Source organism: Montipora foliosa, chromosome 14, assembly GCF_036669935.1.
Source record: "Montipora foliosa isolate CH-2021 chromosome 14, ASM3666993v2, whole genome shotgun sequence".
Lineage (NCBI taxonomy): Eukaryota > Metazoa > Cnidaria > Anthozoa > Scleractinia > Acroporidae > Montipora > Montipora foliosa.
Genome location: NC_090882.1, coordinates 10,377,433 through 10,396,013, shown reverse-complemented (window position 1 = coordinate 10,396,013; position 18,581 = coordinate 10,377,433). Strand labels below are relative to the sequence as shown.

Sequence of the window (18,581 nt, the reverse complement as noted above, 5' to 3'; positions counted from 1 at the left end):
GGCCTGAGAACTTTGCATTAATCACTGAGTGAAGAAGATGCAAAACCAAAGTAATTCGCTAATAACTTTCGACACTCAATTGAAAACCGCCCTAAGAGCGAGGATCACTATTCGTATTACATTTTGTGGATAGTGTGCGAGGAACCATGATCTTCGTTCTCCGATCTTTCCCAACAATAAGGGCCCTCGGGAATGCCAATGCATTTCGAACTTAGTGCAGCACATGTGTCGATAAATAAAGGTAGATTTAATATGCATATTTTGGCTTTTTGTTGGTTCAGTGATGTCAGGAATGGGGACACCTCGTCCCCAGGGTCTTCTCGGTCGCCCAGCTGAAGCTTTTGGAGCGTAGCCCACTTCCGAGTTGGTTTCAAAGCGAGTCCTGGTGCACAAACATTCAAATGGAAATGAGTGGTGTATTTTCATGCAAATCAAACTCATTATCATTTGATTGGTTTAGCACCGTGACTTGTTTTGAACCAGAGGCTAACAGCAACTCGGAAATGGCCTAATCTCTCGAGTGCGCAAAGAAGGCTCGGCGCTTCGTAAATGTCGAAATCAAACCTGATCAATCAGATTTGCCACAAGACTATTTTGCATTTTTTCTCATTTTGTCGCAAAGGAGAAACGTCAGAAATGAAAAAAACTTGCGTCCTGTTCTAAGACTGGGTAGCCCGTGGTAATCAGGTTAGTCAGTTAATAACTAACAAGATCGGGCAAGCTCCTTTTGTCCGGTTTTTGAGGACGGTGCCAATTATTGTTATTGCGCATACCTTCTGCGTATCTAGAGATACTCGGATTTCCTATCGGTGATGCTTACTAATACAGTGATATTTTTGCGCGGTTTAAAACTATCCGCAGAAAGTATATCTTTTATGTACTCTTGGTATCCAAAAAGAAAATTGGGGGTAAACATGCATTAAGCTTCAATTTGCGGTGCGTGCCCTATAACTGAAACCAGAAAATGTAAGCTGGAAGGTCCAAATGTTCCAGTTGATTTTGACCACTGGGTCTAGCTGTGCGATTCTGTGGAGAGAGAGACCCGAAACATTAATTTCACGTCATTCAGTAAGAGACTGGAAAACACACGGTGAAGGTCTGGTTCAGTGGTCAGCGGTTAACTACGGTGTGAAAGGTTGATAACCACTACATGACAAATACACCACGTATCTTCCGCGTGAAAATGGAGGAATCCCAACAGAAGTACAACATTTGGTAAAATAATATTTGTTGATAAATTTGTTTGATACGTAGAGATTGAGGCAAAATAGATTAAAGTCTCTTTTAATTTTTAGCATGGTTTCCGATTTCTTTTATCCCAATATGGGAGGAGTGGAAAGCCATATCTATCAGCTCTCACAATGCCTTATCCAGCGCGGACACAAGGTGAATAGATAGATAGATAGATAAATAGATAGATAGATATACCTTTATTTAAACACGATAATGTTTAAAGCTGTAAGCTTATGGGGTCGTGTGTTTACAAATAAGATAAGATTCCCTTAAATTACATACTATTATACGCCTAAACTAAAAATCCCTATGGTGTAAGAGAGCTAAAACTAAATGGCAATTACGATTGTATATGTAAGATACATGTCAATTAAAAGTATACATAATCATGGTCACTAAAATAATTATTGTTTAGATCGTCAATTTTCTCTATTTTTGTTTGAGTCGTAGAATAGTGATATCAATTAGTGTAAATGATCCCGTGTAAAAGGAAAGGCAAGGAAAGGAGCTTTATTTAAGTGTCTAGTCGTTCTAGCGCTGGAGCACTAATTGGGGACACTGTAAACTGAAATTAACAATGAACGCAAATAAAATGTTGGTTTTTGAGGAGAGGGGAAACCGGAGTACCCGGAGAAAACCTCTTGGAGCAGAGAAGAGAACCAACAAACTCAACCCACATATGACGCCGAGTCTGGTAATGCATCAGTCAATTCCAGCAGTGCCCTTCCCCCCCACCCCCCCCCCCCCCCGGGCTAACCCCCGGGCATAAGCATTTTTTTAAAAAAATGGGCAAATTCCCCAGGGTGGGGACACATAAGCTGTGTAAATGCCCCGGGGTGGGGACAAAGAAAGAGGGCAAATGCCCCGCCCGTGGGATCGTCGCCTTCCAATAGGCGCCTGTATTCGCAGGCTACTTTGTCTATCAAGAATCAAGACATCTTAAATGATCTTTCATCGCATTTTACGCTCGCAAGATCTGTCTTGAAGATCGCATCATTTGAATTCGCAACCCTTCAGTGTTTCATATAACTCCGCTTTCATGAATTTAAAAATTGCTAGGCTAGTTTTGAATGCGAAATGCGAAGTAGTCATGTTTACGCAGTCTTCACGTCAGTGATTGTTTTGTGATATTAGTTCACCTTGTCGCTTTTATATATTCATATGCTTACAAGTATAAATGAAGAAATACCTAAAATTGAGAAAACATATCTTTAAAAACATCCACAAGTTTTTCGAGTCTGTGACGGACAAGCCAGTCTTTAACGAAGGCCTCATCTTTTCCGATAAACTCTTCCATGTTAATTCGAAAACACGTGTGTCAAATGCCCGGGGGTCACCCCGGGGTAGGCTGGAATTGATTGATGCATAACTGAACCCAGGCCACATTGGTGGGAGGCCAGTGCTCTCACCACGGCACCATCCTGCCATCTCTGCATCCCATAAATAAAGTTACTATATCTCACTTTTGTGTCTCTGTGTGTAAATAATAAAACCACCACCTTCATAGGACAAAATAATAGTCATTTTGTCCTATGAAGGTAGTTTGCAACCAGTTTCTAGAGACACTGGAAATAGTGGTGAAATGAACAAATGACCTTTAGACGCAAGAAAGAAGGTATATCAGAGATCAATATTGTTTTTGTCCACCAACACGGAGGCAAATTCATTGGTAGTCTGTAACCAGCAAACCAGGAGCCCACGACTACCCGGGGTATCTAATGAAACAGTTCAGTAATCGAAGCCAATCGAACTCAATTGAACATGATCAAACTCACAATAAAATGTTGCCAATCGAACTCAGACAAACATTCGATTAATCTTGTTGAGTTTGTTTGGATTTTTGTTCGATTTTGTTCGATTAGGTACCCCGGGTGTAGTAGCGAATAACAACAGCGCCATATCCCTGTAACTGTGTTTTCACAGACTGATTTATTTTGAGATTGCATTTACCGCAACTCAATGACAAGGAACTAACTTCGTGTCATAGCGCCACCGAACCAGAACTGCCTTTGTTTTTTTGCAGAAAAGTTTAAGTCAAAAAATAGATTGGTCTGTAAAAATGCTGTTACGTACAGTAGGCTTAGTATGGGAGTTGTTCACTCCTAGTCAGGCAAACCAACACGTTGATTCATGAGAAAATATAGGCCCCCCCTCCCCAGAAAAGGTTGAGAGTTGACAAAAGTCTGAGTTGTTAAAGGTCTCTGGTACAAACGGTCTCTGGTATTTTGTTGCCTGTCTTTAAAATAACAGAATAAATACATCCTGTATCTCATGCCTTTAACACCAAAAAAGTCGGCTTCCTTGGGTATTGTTAACTTGCCAGGGAAAAGTATTAAACTTGTGTTCTGTCATTGGTACAACTATGACAACTTTAGCCTGTTCCAGTGAGTTTTGTCATGTTGCTTTTTTCTTAACGTGCCAATGTTTGTTACTTCATGAATTCTTGACTTATTAGCCGACAACTAAATCATGAAAATCATCAAAAAACACTTTGGTTGTTGTAATTCTCAATCTTGTTGATCAGGTTTTCACTGAGAACAGTCAAATGGTGTTATGAGGTTTTGCTACCTTAGGTATTGAAAATTAATTTGCAGTTAATAAAATTCAGTGGGCTCCTCTGATTGACAACCAACTACATGTACTAGAACAATACATGCCCTTGTTTCAATTACACTGGTTGACACATCACCAAGTCGTAACCTCGTCCGTGCTTTTATTTGTTGCAAAAGCCTATGACTTTTTTTGTTTGTTTTTTGCAGTGCTAGCTGCCTTGATTAACACCATAATTGTACTTTTACGTAACAACTTCAAGTGAGAGCGTTTTCATTCTCAGGCTAAAATGTTGTCTGTAATCATATCTTAATGTGCCTTGGGTGCTAAAATTTAGCACATTTAACGTCAACTTAACCACTATATATCAATGACAATAACTTGTGTTTGTATCTATCCAACACAATCCTTTCTGAAAAAGTAATCTGTTTGAATTCAGCAAACTGATAGGTAATTTTTTTACTGGGGTTTTTGTGTTTTCTTACTGTATGCAGTTACTGGTGTTACGCAGTGCCTGAGTAAGAATGCAAGTGAGAGTGCATGTAATAGCCCATTTCCGAGTTGCTGCATGCCTCAGTTTCAAAGTGAGTCCTGGTGCACAACCATTCAAGTGGAAATGAGTTACATATTTTTATTCAAATCAAACTCATCTCCCTTTCAATAATTTAGCACCAAGACTCACTTCAAAACTGGGACTAACAGCAACTCTGGACTCATTTTGAAACTACTGGTGTAATAATTTGTTCATTATTATCTGATCTCAGGTAGTGGTAGTCACTCATTCGTATGGAAAGCGAAGTGGAGTTCGATATGTAACAAATTACCTGAAGGTACATGTACTTTGTATTCATTGCTTGAGAGGCTTCAAACTTGATTAGTAGACCATTTACATGTACCAGACCTTGTATGGGGTGTTTAGGTGCATTACTCCAAAACAGGCTTTTTGATATTCAATAACAGTTGATTAATTTCCCAGGCATATAATTTTGGGACACGGTAGTTATGTTGAAAGGTCACTTTGATCAGAAAGTTTTTTTTTTTTTCATCACTTGTTCTCAAGAGTGCATCTGTTCAACACATGTTTGTGCTTTTTTTTTTTGCAATTGTGTGCTGATGATTATTTTTGAAACTCAGTAGTAAGATCTCAAAGAGTTGTAGAAGGAGAAATGTAAATGCATTTTTTTAGCATGCAAAACACAATTTAACCCTTTCACTCCCAATAGTGCCACTTATAGATTTTACTCTGTCTAACGCCAGACGATTTTACTTGTCAATGGGGAGCCCCACGGGGCTGAAAGGGTTAATAGGCAGGTACAAAAGTTGGACTGGATCAACTAAGATCGCTTACCTTGGATCTAGTTAAAAAATGATAAGGTCTCGAGAAATCACCCTAGCCCTCATCTTTAAGCTAACCTTGGTGAAATCAGGGCAAACCGAGAATCATATGCCGTTAGATAGAGTAAAATCTATCAAGTGTCATGCCCAGGAGGCCATGGGTTGACCCAGCTGCATATTCACATTCACAAGCTATAACAGCGGTCATGCCAAAACGCAGACTGCAGACTGTGCTGACCGCGCAGGCAAGGGGTAAAATATGGCGTTACCGTCACTATTATTGAGAGGTAACCGTAAAGAGGCTAACCTGAAATGTTATTTAGGCCTAATTAGGCTAACCAAATGTTATTTAGGCCTAATTCAGGCTAACTGAATTTTCATTTTACAGATGGTCTGCACAGTCTTCACAGTCTGCAGTCTGCGTTTTTTCAGTGTCCCCTGTAACAGGCACCTTTTGCGTAATGTAGTAGTATGCCAAACAGGTTTACTTGCTTCTTATGCTTTGTCTTGTTTGAACTTGTTGTTATAATTGCAGGTGTACTACTTACCATTTGGCACTTTTCATAATCAGTGCACATTACCAACTCTTTACACAACACTGCCCTTGATGAGATGCATTTTCCTGCGAGAAAAGATTACCATAGTTCATGGACATTCTGTAAGTTTAAAGAACATTTGTACCTTTTTTGAAGGTACAGTTTTTTTGTTGGCAATCTTATCTTGGGCCTCCTCATTTTGTATTTTTACCTTTTTTGCAAGGCTTTTTCTACTTTTTGTCATGATGCCATTCTCCATGCTCGCACCATGGGACTGCACACAGTGTTTACTGACCATTCCCTGTTTGGCTTTGCTGATGCAAGTTCTATTATCACAAATAAATTTCTACAGTTTTCACTGGCAGACATTGATCATGTGATTTGTGTTTCCCATACAAGGTTTGCACATTTTTTTTTACATTCTTTGAGTTACTGGAAAATCAAACAGATATAGCAATAAACTGCAGAATGTCCATCCACTTACGTATTTGCGGATGAATAGTGTGTATTGTTACAATAATTATTTCTTTGGTCTTTGAATTATGCCACTACATTGAAACACAATTAAGTGGCCAGGTATTCTGCAGTTACTCCAGGTTATAATTTATGAAAAATTAAAATTCATTAATCACAATTTTTTTAATTCAAGCAAGGAGAACACAGTGTTGCGCGCTTCAATGAATCCTCAGATGGTTTCAGTCATTCCTAATGCTGTAGATGCAAATGTTTTCACTCCTGATACTTCAAGGAAAACTCTCGGTAAAAGTAAGTGTTATGTTTTTTGCTGTCATATTTTGAAATAATGTTAAGTCGGATTGTCATTAAGTAAATAAATTATTTAATGTATTTTTTCAGCAAGTGGACTTCAATTGGATCCAGAATTCGTGACATCAAAATAAAACCTAATAATTTAACGTGCAAGAAATATATATCAAACTGTAAATCATAATGTAACAGAATTCCATTCTGGGGTGAAGAATGTATGGTAATGAATATTATAACTAATAATAATAATAATAATAACAATAACAATAACAATAACAATTTTAACAATAGCAATTTTAACAATAACAATAACAATAATAATAATAATAATAATAATAATAATAATAAAATTATTATTAAGTTCTTATTTAAAATTTTTAGCTTTGAAATTCACTTACTTTCAGCAGTCGTAATTAGCTGCTTCACCCATGGACTTCCAGGAGTGAGACTTGATAGATTTTACTCTGTCTAATGCCAAAATCAATGATTTTACTGTTCGACAGTGGGGGGTGGTCAGGAGTCAATGGGTTAAATTTGGGGACCGTACGGCTCATTACAGGGAGGCGCGGTGGCCTCATGTTCAGTGTGCTCGACTCCGGATTGAGTGGTACGGGTTCGGGTCCTGGCCGGGGACATTGTGTTGTGTTCTTGGGCAAGACACTGTACTCTCATGGTGCCTCTCTCCACCCAGGTGTATAAATGGGTACCGGCGAAAATGCTGGGGGTAACCCTGCGATAGACTAGCATCCCATCCAGGGGGAAGTAAAAATACTCCTAGTCGCTTCATGCTACAGAAACCAGAGATAAGTGCTGGCCTGGTGGGCCTTCTAGGCTCGTAGTGGACTTTACCTTACAGCTCATTACACAATAATTTTTTATGTCACTAAATCGTTACTTACATGTAGGTCACAGTCTGTCATGAATAGACCATGAAACGATCATTATTAGCAATAAGAATTCAAAGAGAGCACAATGTTGTTATAATTTATGTTTACTTTGTGGCTATTAGTCATTATTGTAGTTGTGAGCCGCCTGGTCTATAGAAAAGGCATGGATCTGTTGGCTGGAATACTGCCAATCATGTGTGCCAACCACGCAGATGTACAGTTTATTATTGGTAAGCACAGTTATCAATAATATTAATGCAAGTCTTAATTTGACTTTGATTGTCCACATGGTTGCAGCTCTGTAAATAGTTTTAGAAAACAGTGCTAAGAAAATATGTGCGCTGATTGGTTAAAAATCGTGTTTCTATAACTCGATGGCGACACAGAGCTAGCACGAGCTGCTGACGTAGTGATGGCGCAGGCAAAGAGAATTTACATTTCTCGTTGCGTTGTTTTCGAAAAGAAATAGACAACATGTACTCCGTGTTTCTATGGAGTTATAGAAACACGAGTGAAAGTTTGGGAGAACTCGAAAAAGCTGTGGAAACACTCGCCTGCGGCTCGTGTTCCCACAGCATTTTTCGTACTCCCAAACTTTCACTCGTGTTTTTATAACTCGATAGAAACACGGTACATGTTTTCTATTTCTTAAATGTGAACTGTAATCTACCTTGTCATGAATGCACAGACCAAGGTAAGGTGAGTGACTTGGACAAGTTGGTCAAAGAAGGAAAAATGACAAAGACTGTTTATTTATTTGTTTATTAGATTTAAAGTGTTTAAGAACTGTAAAAAGTCACTTTGTTGCACTATATTTCAAAAATGTGTTTGTGTAGTCAATGTATAAAGCATTTGATTTACCTGAGAGAAAAATGGGAAAGTTGTTTTAATCAACTCAGCCGTGGATAACTTTGCAACTGATAACAGCATTGTTGTCTTTTTCCTTTGAAACTTTTGGAACATTGACTTAAGTTAAAAAGGTATTTTGTTGGTTTCACTGAATCCTCTGAAGTTTGATTATTATTGTTATTATTGTTTTAAAGCTGGTGATGGCCCAAAACGTGCGCTCTTAGAAGAGGTTTGTGAGCAGTGTAAACTGGGAGACAGAGTTAAATTTTTAGGAAAGTTGGAACATGAGAAAGTCAGAGATGTAAGTTCTGCCAGGGATGCATGCATCATAGTAACTGAGTCGAAATTGTAGGGTGTCGTATTTTTTAAAATAATGACTCCTCTTCCCCTAAGAGAAACCTTTTTTGTGTTTTTTTCTTCAGAGATTGAGAAATTCCACATCTTTCCTGTTAGTCTGTTAATTTGATTTTACTGAAAGCACCTTATCTTCTTATCTCATACTTTATTTGTTTTCACACATCGGGCAGCACTAAAAGCTAGAAACCAGAATCCGGAATGCGGAATCCGGAAACCAGAAACCAGAATTATCCACAAATCGGGAGAACTACAACAACTTCCAAACTGGATAAATCACTATCCACTGGATAACTCAATTGGTTTTGCTAGTGTTTATCCGCTGGATAGTAATTTATTTTGAACAACCAAAGCCTACTTTCTTGTGCATCTTGATTATCATCAATATTCTAAGTGGAAAGCCCTGTCTCAAAGCAGACATCACGTAAACTAATCAATGATCATAATCGAAATTTGTTATTTTACATATTCAAGTTTAAACAAAAGTAATAATGTTTGAAATTTATCAAATAAACAAAGTTGTGTTTTACCGTCTTTCCTCCCTTTGATTATATTCTAACAAAGGGGCTATGCCACGTTATTTTAGGGTGTTTAGGGGAACTCGCATATCTTTAGTTAATCTCGAGTTTAAAACTCAAAAATGGTAATGTGGAATTCCTTTACTGATAAAATTATCCTTACATCACACACATGATTGTGAGCAAAAACAACTTTTATCCAGGTGATTTGCCATAAACTTGAAAAACGTCGGGCGGACTTTTTTCAGTTTAAGATTACCCAAATGCAATCCGTTTCAATCTTGTCCATTTGTGTCCATCCATGGTTCTCGTTCTTTTTGCTGTATTTCTTTTATGTTTTTCAACAGTTTTAAGAGGTTATTGCAGTGTTTCGTTCTACTTTTTGGACATTTTGGGTGTCATGTGAAATTACAGCATTCTGAAACCCAGGTATGTTCAAACTGCGGAAACAGTACGGAGGCAAAACTTTCTAACCGAAGCCAACCATATCATCAGTTGTCGACCTTGAAGCGCAATATTCATCTGCCTTTCGGCAGAATCTTCAAAACTTGCTTGTTTCCCTTAGTATTCAATGCTGGTGGGACGTCTCGAAAGAACTAAACTTCGATAAACAATGTGAATTATTGTATGTTTTTGCTGAATCAACAGCCTCAGTCGCACTCCGTTACTTACGCAACACATTCTCCAGGCGCCTTGTTCCTTAAAAGAGGCATTTTTGTACCCAAAAAGCCAGGTGAAAAAGCAAGGAAAATAAATTAAACAAGTTTTAAGTTTCCTTTATTGTAATTTGGACTGAGCTTGATGATGCCATCACCATTCTCAAGTCTTTATATCCACTGAGAATAACAAGGTCAGATCCATTTTACAGTTTACATGTTCTCAGAGTTAAATACTTGACTGTGCGGATTATAGCAGAGCGTACAAGGAGTGGGTAGGTTGTTGTAGTTCTCGCGAATTGTTTCTGGTTTCTGATTCTGGGTTCTGCTTTCCGGGTTCTGGATTCCGGATTCCGGATTCCGGCTTTTAGTGCTGCCCATTGTGTGCCCGCCTAAACGTTTTTCCTGAACTGTTTAACGGATGGTGGTTTTTTTTAAGCGTTTAAGATATGCATCGAAACGTTTCTAGTAAAGCGTTAAACGGATACTAACTTTTTTGAAATGGATGAGATGAGAGCTTAAATGGATGTTTTAAGCGGATGATAGACGGTTTTTCCGTTACACGGTATAGCGGTAGAGTACGTTTTCCCTTTCATGGTCACGTATGAAATCTTCTAAAATCATAAAATCATTCTCAACAACAGGTTCTTGTTCAAGGGGACATCTTTCTGAACACATCTTTAACAGAAGCTTTTTGTATTGCAATAGTTGAAGCTGCAAGCTGTGGGTAAGTTTGTGCAGATTTTTCCCTTCAATTAGAAACTTTGCATAAACCGGTAAAAAACTTGGAACTGATCAGCCCCCGTGTGAAGCTACTGTAGTTAGCGCAGTTCTATTGGAGATTGTTAAGCTCAGAGTTTATAGGAAACCAAAGCAGAATTTGAGAGCTTATGAAAGTAAGCATGGAGCCATGCGAAATAATAACAGCGGCGCACCGTTAATGTCATGTACAATAATATAACTCTACAAAGAAATGTGCCGGGCAAAATTTAACTCCCTAGTAAAGGGATTAATTGTCTTCATTCTCTGTTCAGTCTTCAGGTTGTTAGTACCAAAGTAGGTGGAGTCCCTGAGGTTTTACCAAGTGATATGATTAAAATGGCTGAACCAAGCATTAAGTGTAAGGTGTCTAATATAGTAAATTAACAATGATTATATTTCTTTGAGGCTCCAGATTCAACTCCAGGTTGTTTTGAGTAGTCACTGTTGACTCTCAAATGCATATTTTGTAGACAACCAACTTGTCTGCCCCCTTTCATTCAGGGGCCAGTTGTTCAAACAATGGATAGCGCTATCCGCCGGATAAATCACTATCCCCTGGATAAGTCATAGCGAAACCAATTGCGCTATCCAATGGATGGTGATTTATCCAGTTGATAGCGTTATCCATCTTGTAAACATCTGGGGCCAGTATTTAAATTTGCACCATTTATTTCAATGCTTGGCCATCGAGGAGATTATTTAATTCATTAAAAATTTTGATTGTATTTTCAAACCAAGATGCTAACCACATTTGTACACCTTATTCCAAAATGGCCACCATCTTAATATTCTTTTGTTGGTATCAAATTAGCCCTTCTTGCCTCGTTTTTAAGCTCAAAAATCAAAACAATATTTTATCTTGAACGAGGCAACAAGGGCCAATTTGTATCCGCATAAATCAGGGGCCATTTTGGAATAAGGTGTATTACCTACATACCCTGGGTGCTAGAGGATTTTTTTCCAAGGTCCGAGGGAAAGCCACTTGAGTGGAAGGCAAAAGAAAATACCTCTCGTAGCCCAAGCCTCGGAGCCTCAGTTCCATGCGGAAAGTCAGTTCAGATTTCTGGTCAAACCATTTTTGGCCTACTATATATTAAAGCTGACACTGCTACTCACACAATGTAATATAAGTAATAAAGTTGGATTTAATTGAGGGTAATTTGTTTCCGAAAGGCAAAACGTAAGTGCCAGATATGTTTTAAACAGGATTTCATATTCATCTATTGCAAAATACCCAGCCACCTATAGCGTATACTTGTGGCGGCATCCTTTAAAGAACGAGGCATATAACAAAACTCGCTATTCATATGCAAATTATTTGGCCGTGTATTCTGCAATCTACAATTTTGGACAAAAAGGGTTGAGAATATTAAAACCAGAGGTTATTTTGCGCACTACGTCCTCAATATCGCACATTATTAATAATAATAATAATAATAATAATAACTTTATTTATATAGCGCTAAAATCCAATAATTGTAGCTATCCCCCTCCCCCCTACAACCAATGTTGATAAGCCCAGGCAAAAAGAGAGCTTCTTTTTATACTTGTGATCGGAGTTTAGTCCAAAAGCAGGGTTTTCTCAACAATTTTGTCCAAGATTGTAGCCTTCATGGAGCAATTATTAACAACGAGAAAGTGCAGAAGGGGAAAATTGGAAATGTGAGGAACTTTGGTGTGCCCCTTACTGAGTTTCGTCACTAAGTCTTGCTTTCCCTGATACCGTTGCAACAAATGTTGAGAAGGCTTTTTCTCGCGTATTCCAAATGAGTTCCCTTGTCCGCGATCAAACAAGCTTGAGTTCCACTATTTACTGTACAAGCTCTGTCATATGCGAATCGATAAGCAAATTAAAGAGACAAACTGCGACTAAAATAGCTTTTTTGCATCGATAGAGGTGGTATAGTGCGTGGAGCAGTGCACGATTGGAAATACATTCCGTTTTAAAAAATATCATAGACTTCCTTGTCCTGTTGAAATTGTTGCATCAATGAACCAAGGCTGAAGCTTCCCCATGTGGCTTTGGGTCCAGAATTTGGCAGAATAATAACCTTTCCCTCTCGGGCCGAAGTCACACAACGATGCTTGTCGCATTTGTTGAAAACCTGTTTTTCCGTTTATCCTGTAAGAATTTTCCTGAATCAGTGAACTACAGTGTAGTTTAATTTTTGAACTGATTTCCCACTTTGAACTGCCAGGCTTCGGTCTTGTGCTACCAGAGGTACTCTTTTTTCAGTCCTCGATCGTTGCCCTAAACTCACGTAGCATTCTCACAGATCTTGGAAACGAAATCCTCTGCCACCCTGGGTATTAGTTTAATATGTCACTGCTAGACAGATTAATGGGTTACAGTATTCAAACAGCTATGTGGGGAAACTGAAAGGCATGAGAAAAATTACAGACATGTGGCCACAGCAAACCGTTCGCTTAAAAACCTGACATCCTTGGGATATGATGCCCTTCTCTGTCAAAGAATTTTACAAAAAAAAAAGGTAGAGGGTTTTTGAGGCACCAGGCATCATAAACATAAACATAAAACCTGCAAAAAATGAGTGGAAGGCGGTGATGTGTTTTCACCATTACGCTAAATCAGCCCCTTCAGCTTGTTTTAATGCCAAACCAGAGAAAAAGATGACATCAGTGCCTTACTTGTTTATATTTCAGCCCTTGTGGTAGCGCTAGACAAAGCTGTTCAAGATGCGCGAAGCAAAACAATTTTAGCACCCGAAGAAGCACATGCCAGAATAAAAACAATGTACACTTGGCAAAATGTGGCAAGACGCACAGAAATAGTAAGTATCTCATGAAAATTTTAGCGAGTTTTTAGGATGACAAACTGGTACAATGCTACCATTCCGTAACCTTAGATATAATTCCTGTAGACTTCCATGTATGAGCGTGTATGCGTGGGGTAAATTCGACCAACCATGTGCTCAAGTATGGTTACTGCAGCATACAAATATTATACTTCCCAATAATGTTCCCCAGCCCGTTACATGGCAACAAATTTTGTTGGTTTTCAAGTGAGACAAGGTGAAGCAAAGGTTTTTATTTATTTAATAGCAGCAATTGAGAACCTTCCAACAGCAATTGAGAACCTTCCATTTCAAGTTCTTACATCCAGAGATTGCCTCAAACCATTTTTGTTAAGAATTAATCTAGAGAAATCCCATAAATGTGTCTTTTTCTGAATTAATCAGTGGAAACAGAGACTATCCCTCATCTGTTTTTGAGCCGTTCTATTACACATTTGTTTTTGGAATGATGTCAAACAACTCGTTCTTCAAAAGGGCATTGCTTTGGCTCTTTGACGAGGCTGTCTAAAGTTCCGAGTTTCACAGCCATTGATCTTGTTCTTTTACGTGCGTGATATTATCCTTAACACAACAGGTAAATGAGTCCGTTTGCAACAATGTTTGGAGTTGTTGGCCAACAATGTTGGGCCCGTTTGCAAACGGACTGAACAGGTAACACCCGACAATGCTGGGAGTTGTTGGCCAACAATGTTGAGTCCGTTTGCAACAATGTTGGGAGTTGTTGGTTAACAATGTTGAGTCCGCTTGCAGCAATGTCGGGAGTTGTTGGCCAACAATGTTGGGTCCGTTTGCAACAATGTTGGGAGTTGTTGGCCAACAATGTTGAGTCCGTTTGCAGCAATGTCCGGAGTTGTTGGTTAACAATGTTGAGTCCGTTTGCAACAATGTTTGGAGTTGTTGGCCAACAATGTTGGGTCCGTTTGCAAACGGACTGAACAGGTAACACCCGACAATGCTGGGAGTTGTTGGCCAACAATGTTGAGTCCGTTTGCAACAATGTTGGGAGTTGTTGGTTAACAATGTTGAGTCCGTTTGCAGCAATGTCGGGAGTTGTTGGCCAACAATGTTGGGTCCGTTTGCAACAATGTTTGGAGTTGTTGGCCAACAATGTTGAGTCCGTTTGCAACAATGTTTGGAGTTGTTGGTTAACAATGTTGAGTCCGTTTGCAACAATGTTTGGAGTTGTTGGCCAACAATGTTGGGTCCGTTTGCAAACGGACTGAACAGGTAACACCCGACAATGCTGGGAGTTGTTGGCCAACAATGTTGAGTCCGTTTGCAGCAATGTCCGGAGTTGTTGGCTAACAATGTTGTGTCCGTTTGCAGCGATGTTGGGAGTTGTTGGCCAACAATGTTGAGTCCGTTTGCAACAATGTTGGGAGTTGTTGGTTAATAATGTTGAGTCCGTTTGCAACAATGTTTGGAGTTGTTGGCCAACAATGTTGGGTCCGTTTGCAAACGGACTGAACAGGTAACACCCGACAATGCTGGGAGTTGTTGGCCAACAATGTTGAGTCCGTTTGCAACAATGTTGGGAGTTGTTGGTTAACAATGTTGAGTCCGTTTGCAGCAATGTCGGGAGTTGTTGGCCAACAATGTTGGGTCCGTTTGCAACAATGTTGGGAGTTGTTGGCCAACAATGTTGAGTCCGTTTGCAGCAATGTCCGGAGTTGTTGGCTAACAATGTTGTGTCCGTTTGCAGCGATGTTGGGAGTTGTTGGCCAACAATGTTGAGTCCGTTTGCAACAATGTTGGGAGTTGTTGGTTAACAATGTTGAGTCCGTTTGCAACAATGTTTGGAGTTGTTGGCCAACAATGTTGGGTCCGTTTGCAAACGGACTGAACAGGTAACACCCGACAATGCTGGGAGTTGTTGGCCAACAATGTTGGGTGCGTTTGCAACAATGTTGGGAGTTGTTGGTTAACAATGTTGAGTCCGTTTGCAGCAATGTCGGGAGTTGTTGGCCAACAATGTTGGGTCCGTTTGCAGCAATGTTTGGAGTTGTTGGCCAACAATGTTGAGTCCGTTTGCAGCAATGTCCGGAGTTGTTGGTTAACAATGTTGTGTCCGTTTGCAGCGATGTTGGGAGTTGTTGGCCAACAATGTTGAGAGTTGTTGACCGACAATGTTGAGTCCATTTGCAAACGGACTGAACAGGTAACACCCGACAATGTTGGCAGTTGTTGCACGGCAATGTTGCGTCCGTTTGCACCGATCTTAAGATCGTGTTATTTGTCAGTGTATATTAAAACCACTGCCCCGAAAGGGAAGATAAAAGCCGGTGAAATGTTTCTTAGCAAGTGGTTACACGGAAATTTGGTTAGTATTAAACGCGTACGAGCTGATAACGGTCAATTTCCCATCGTAAAAAGATAAGAAGCTGACATTTTGAGTGTTTCTACATCTTCATCTACATGATCCAGCATTCGGCAAAGTCTCCATTGACTTTTGGCTGTTAATGAACTGTTCGTTAGTCCTTCGTCAGAGCGAATTGACGCTCTAACGAAGAGGCTAACGCTCTTTCAGCTCCCGCCAACGAGGAGCTTAGTTTTTTTTAGAAACGTTCCGGTAAGGACTTGAAGGGAACAACAGTTAATAATTTTTTAAAGAAACTTTTAATTTTAATGAGTTATTGCGCGTTGTAAAATAAGCTTGGAATATCGATATTGTAAATAGTAAATATTTTTAGTTTTGGTTTTCTCTTTCATCTATTTTTTACATATACCTCTATTTTATTACATATACATTGTATATTTGATGCTGAAAAGTCCTTTTTCGGGACGCTCAATAAAAACTAATCCTTTCATTCAGTCCTGAAGGGCGGCTGTTTGTCGTCTTTGGCTATCAAGGGATTCTGGGTTTCTGGAATTTTTTCGCACTGAGTCAGGTCAGTTATCAAAACGTGGATTTTCACTTTTTCGCATTTTTTTTTAGGTCTATGATGTAGTTGGGACTGTTCCTTGTGTGTCGTTTGATGAAAGACTAAAACGGTGATAACAATGTTACATTCACAGCTGTTGTTTAGATTCCCCAATATCAAGCACACACATGCTTATCATAACGCCTTTTGCCTGACATTTTTAGGTTGTATCAGTGTGGCCGCATAGCTGGAAAAATCTTCTGCGTTTTAGCTGTCATCGATCTGTTTCTACTATGGTTTCTTGATTGGCTTTTTCCGAGAAAGGTGAGTAAACACAACGATAAACAACAACACAACTTTAGTGTTCTTTTTGCTGTTTACAAGGTTTCCCATTAACAACTTTATCAATTTACAGTACTAATGGTTACTGACTGCCTTGAATGACAAAAAGGTGAAAGTGTCAGGGAGCCACATACAAATATTAAGTGTGAAAAAGTTGAAATTATATTTAATCTGATTTGCAAACAGTAGGAAAACAGCGAGAAAGACCCTATCCAAGTGCATGGCTTCGGCTGGTCATCGCCTCATTTGCCTTTTGTGTTTGCATTATTTTCTTTAGTAACTACTGATTAAATGAAAGGTGTTACAATTGAACCCACTGGGAACTCGGAAAAATCCGAGCCCCAGATGGGATTCGAACCCACGACGAGACCCTCCATGATCTAGTACGGATGCTCTAACCACTGAGCTACTGGAGACTCTATGGTGAGCAAGGGTGAAATGTGGGTATTTGACTCGAGCTGCATCACGAAACCACAGAGTCAAATATCGACTGACAGCATAGCTCATAACTGCATCGCGCAGTCACATTGAGAGCATCATTGAACGATGCGGCGAACCAACCACCAAAGTGAGCGAATGTGAGAGAATGTTAGCTATAACTACCTGCTATAACTACCACTGGTTCGATCAATCGCTTGTGGTTGCAAGGAGAATTTGGTGCTTAGCGCGTTGATGGTGGGATGGTTTCCCTGATCTTAGCCTAGGCCTTGCACATAAATGCACTTGAATCGTGGGCATATACGCTACATATATTTATGGAGAAGAATCATATAAAGTGAATTTTTCAAAATATCAACTTTTTCACGAAGGGAAAAACATGCTGCTGAAGCAACGATACCTTCTTTCTTCCATTCATGTTTACGACATGGTACGTTTTTGGTCGAAATGCCTTCGTAACAACAACAACAACAACAACAACAACAACAACAAATCACCGGAAGCAGGGAATTGAACAGATGGTCATTGGTATTGTGACTTGTCACGCAATCCATCAGTTAATTGGTTAACTTGAACCAGGTGGTGCAAATACGCAGATAACAGCGAAAATCGCACCTGGAACGCGATAATTGGAGGGTACAGTCGATATTTAACAAATATTTATGTAAATCTCATCGTTTTTATCATGTGGTTTCAATAAAAACAGTCATTTTTCAAGGTCCGCAGGTTCCGCGGTCCACAATTCCTCAACTTTAGTCTCAACCGTGTGGGCGGCACATTTCAAGTGAAAATGGCAAAATTATTTTCTTGTAATAGCCCTTTTCACGGTCAGGTTTTGTCATTTGCATTACAATATAATGTAGCATGTATGTGAGGCAATTTCGGGATATTTTGTAGTTTTAACCCCAAATTGCCTCGCATCACGTTAGATTACATTGTAATGCAAATGAGAAAAAACTAACCGTGAAAAGGGCTATTGGCGGACAGAGTTATGTTCAATAAACGCTTTACATGTCGCGTAGAATTTTCATAGAAGCCGGACGTCTTATTAAGGTTTCTTTTGCGATGTTTATTTGTCACATCTGATTCATGTTTCCTTTTTTTTTTCAATTTTAGAACATTGACATTGCTCATACTTTCCACAAGCATCACCACCGGTGGAGATCCAATGATACTCGGCTACCGAATAAACAAGACAACGTCGCTGCCTCTGCCTCTAGAAAACGAACTACTGATTGCTCTTCAGTGACATAGATATCTTCAAGATCTCAACTCGCGGTTGTAAATAAAAAATGCAAGCGTAAAATTCTGATCAGTCTGAAATGATAGAACGGGTGAGATATAATTAATTAATCTTTGTCTTGAAATTCACCTAATCAAATGCACGTTTTTGTTGATAAGTGCCCCAAAATGCCCCCCCCCCCCCCATCCCCACCTTTTTTCCTCAACGTAAGCATCATGTACCCAAAAAAATACAGGCAAATAATGTCACTATTGTTTCAAGATAACCCCAGCCTAAAACAACCCTTAACACGAACGCTTACGGTATTGATGTAAATCGTTTGCCTTGTAAAAATTCAATTGTTTCCCACAACCACTTTTCCCAGGTGGAAGAGTTGTTTAAAAGATTGGACATGCCTTTCTGTGCACGTCTAAGAATGGACCATATTATAGTTGCT

General features: G+C 39.3%; 1 protein-coding gene across 1 annotated transcript; it reads left to right on the top strand.

Moving 5' to 3' along the window:
• The first annotated feature begins 1,145 nt into the window (after positions 1-1,145).
• Positions 1,146-18,212, top strand: LOC137984585 (phosphatidylinositol N-acetylglucosaminyltransferase subunit A-like). Its single transcript, XM_068831753.1, has 14 exons — positions 1,146-1,215; positions 1,296-1,386; positions 4,548-4,613; positions 5,654-5,776; positions 5,878-6,053; positions 6,304-6,419; positions 7,429-7,536; positions 8,350-8,456; positions 10,328-10,410; positions 10,718-10,803; positions 13,110-13,237; positions 16,197-16,252; positions 16,347-16,446; positions 18,019-18,212. The coding sequence occupies exons 1-14, from the start codon at positions 1,151-1,153 to the stop codon at positions 18,154-18,156; spliced, it is 1,443 nt and encodes a 480-aa protein (XP_068687854.1). The 5' UTR covers positions 1,146-1,150; the 3' UTR covers positions 18,157-18,212.
• Positions 18,213-18,581: the final 369 nt, after the last annotated feature.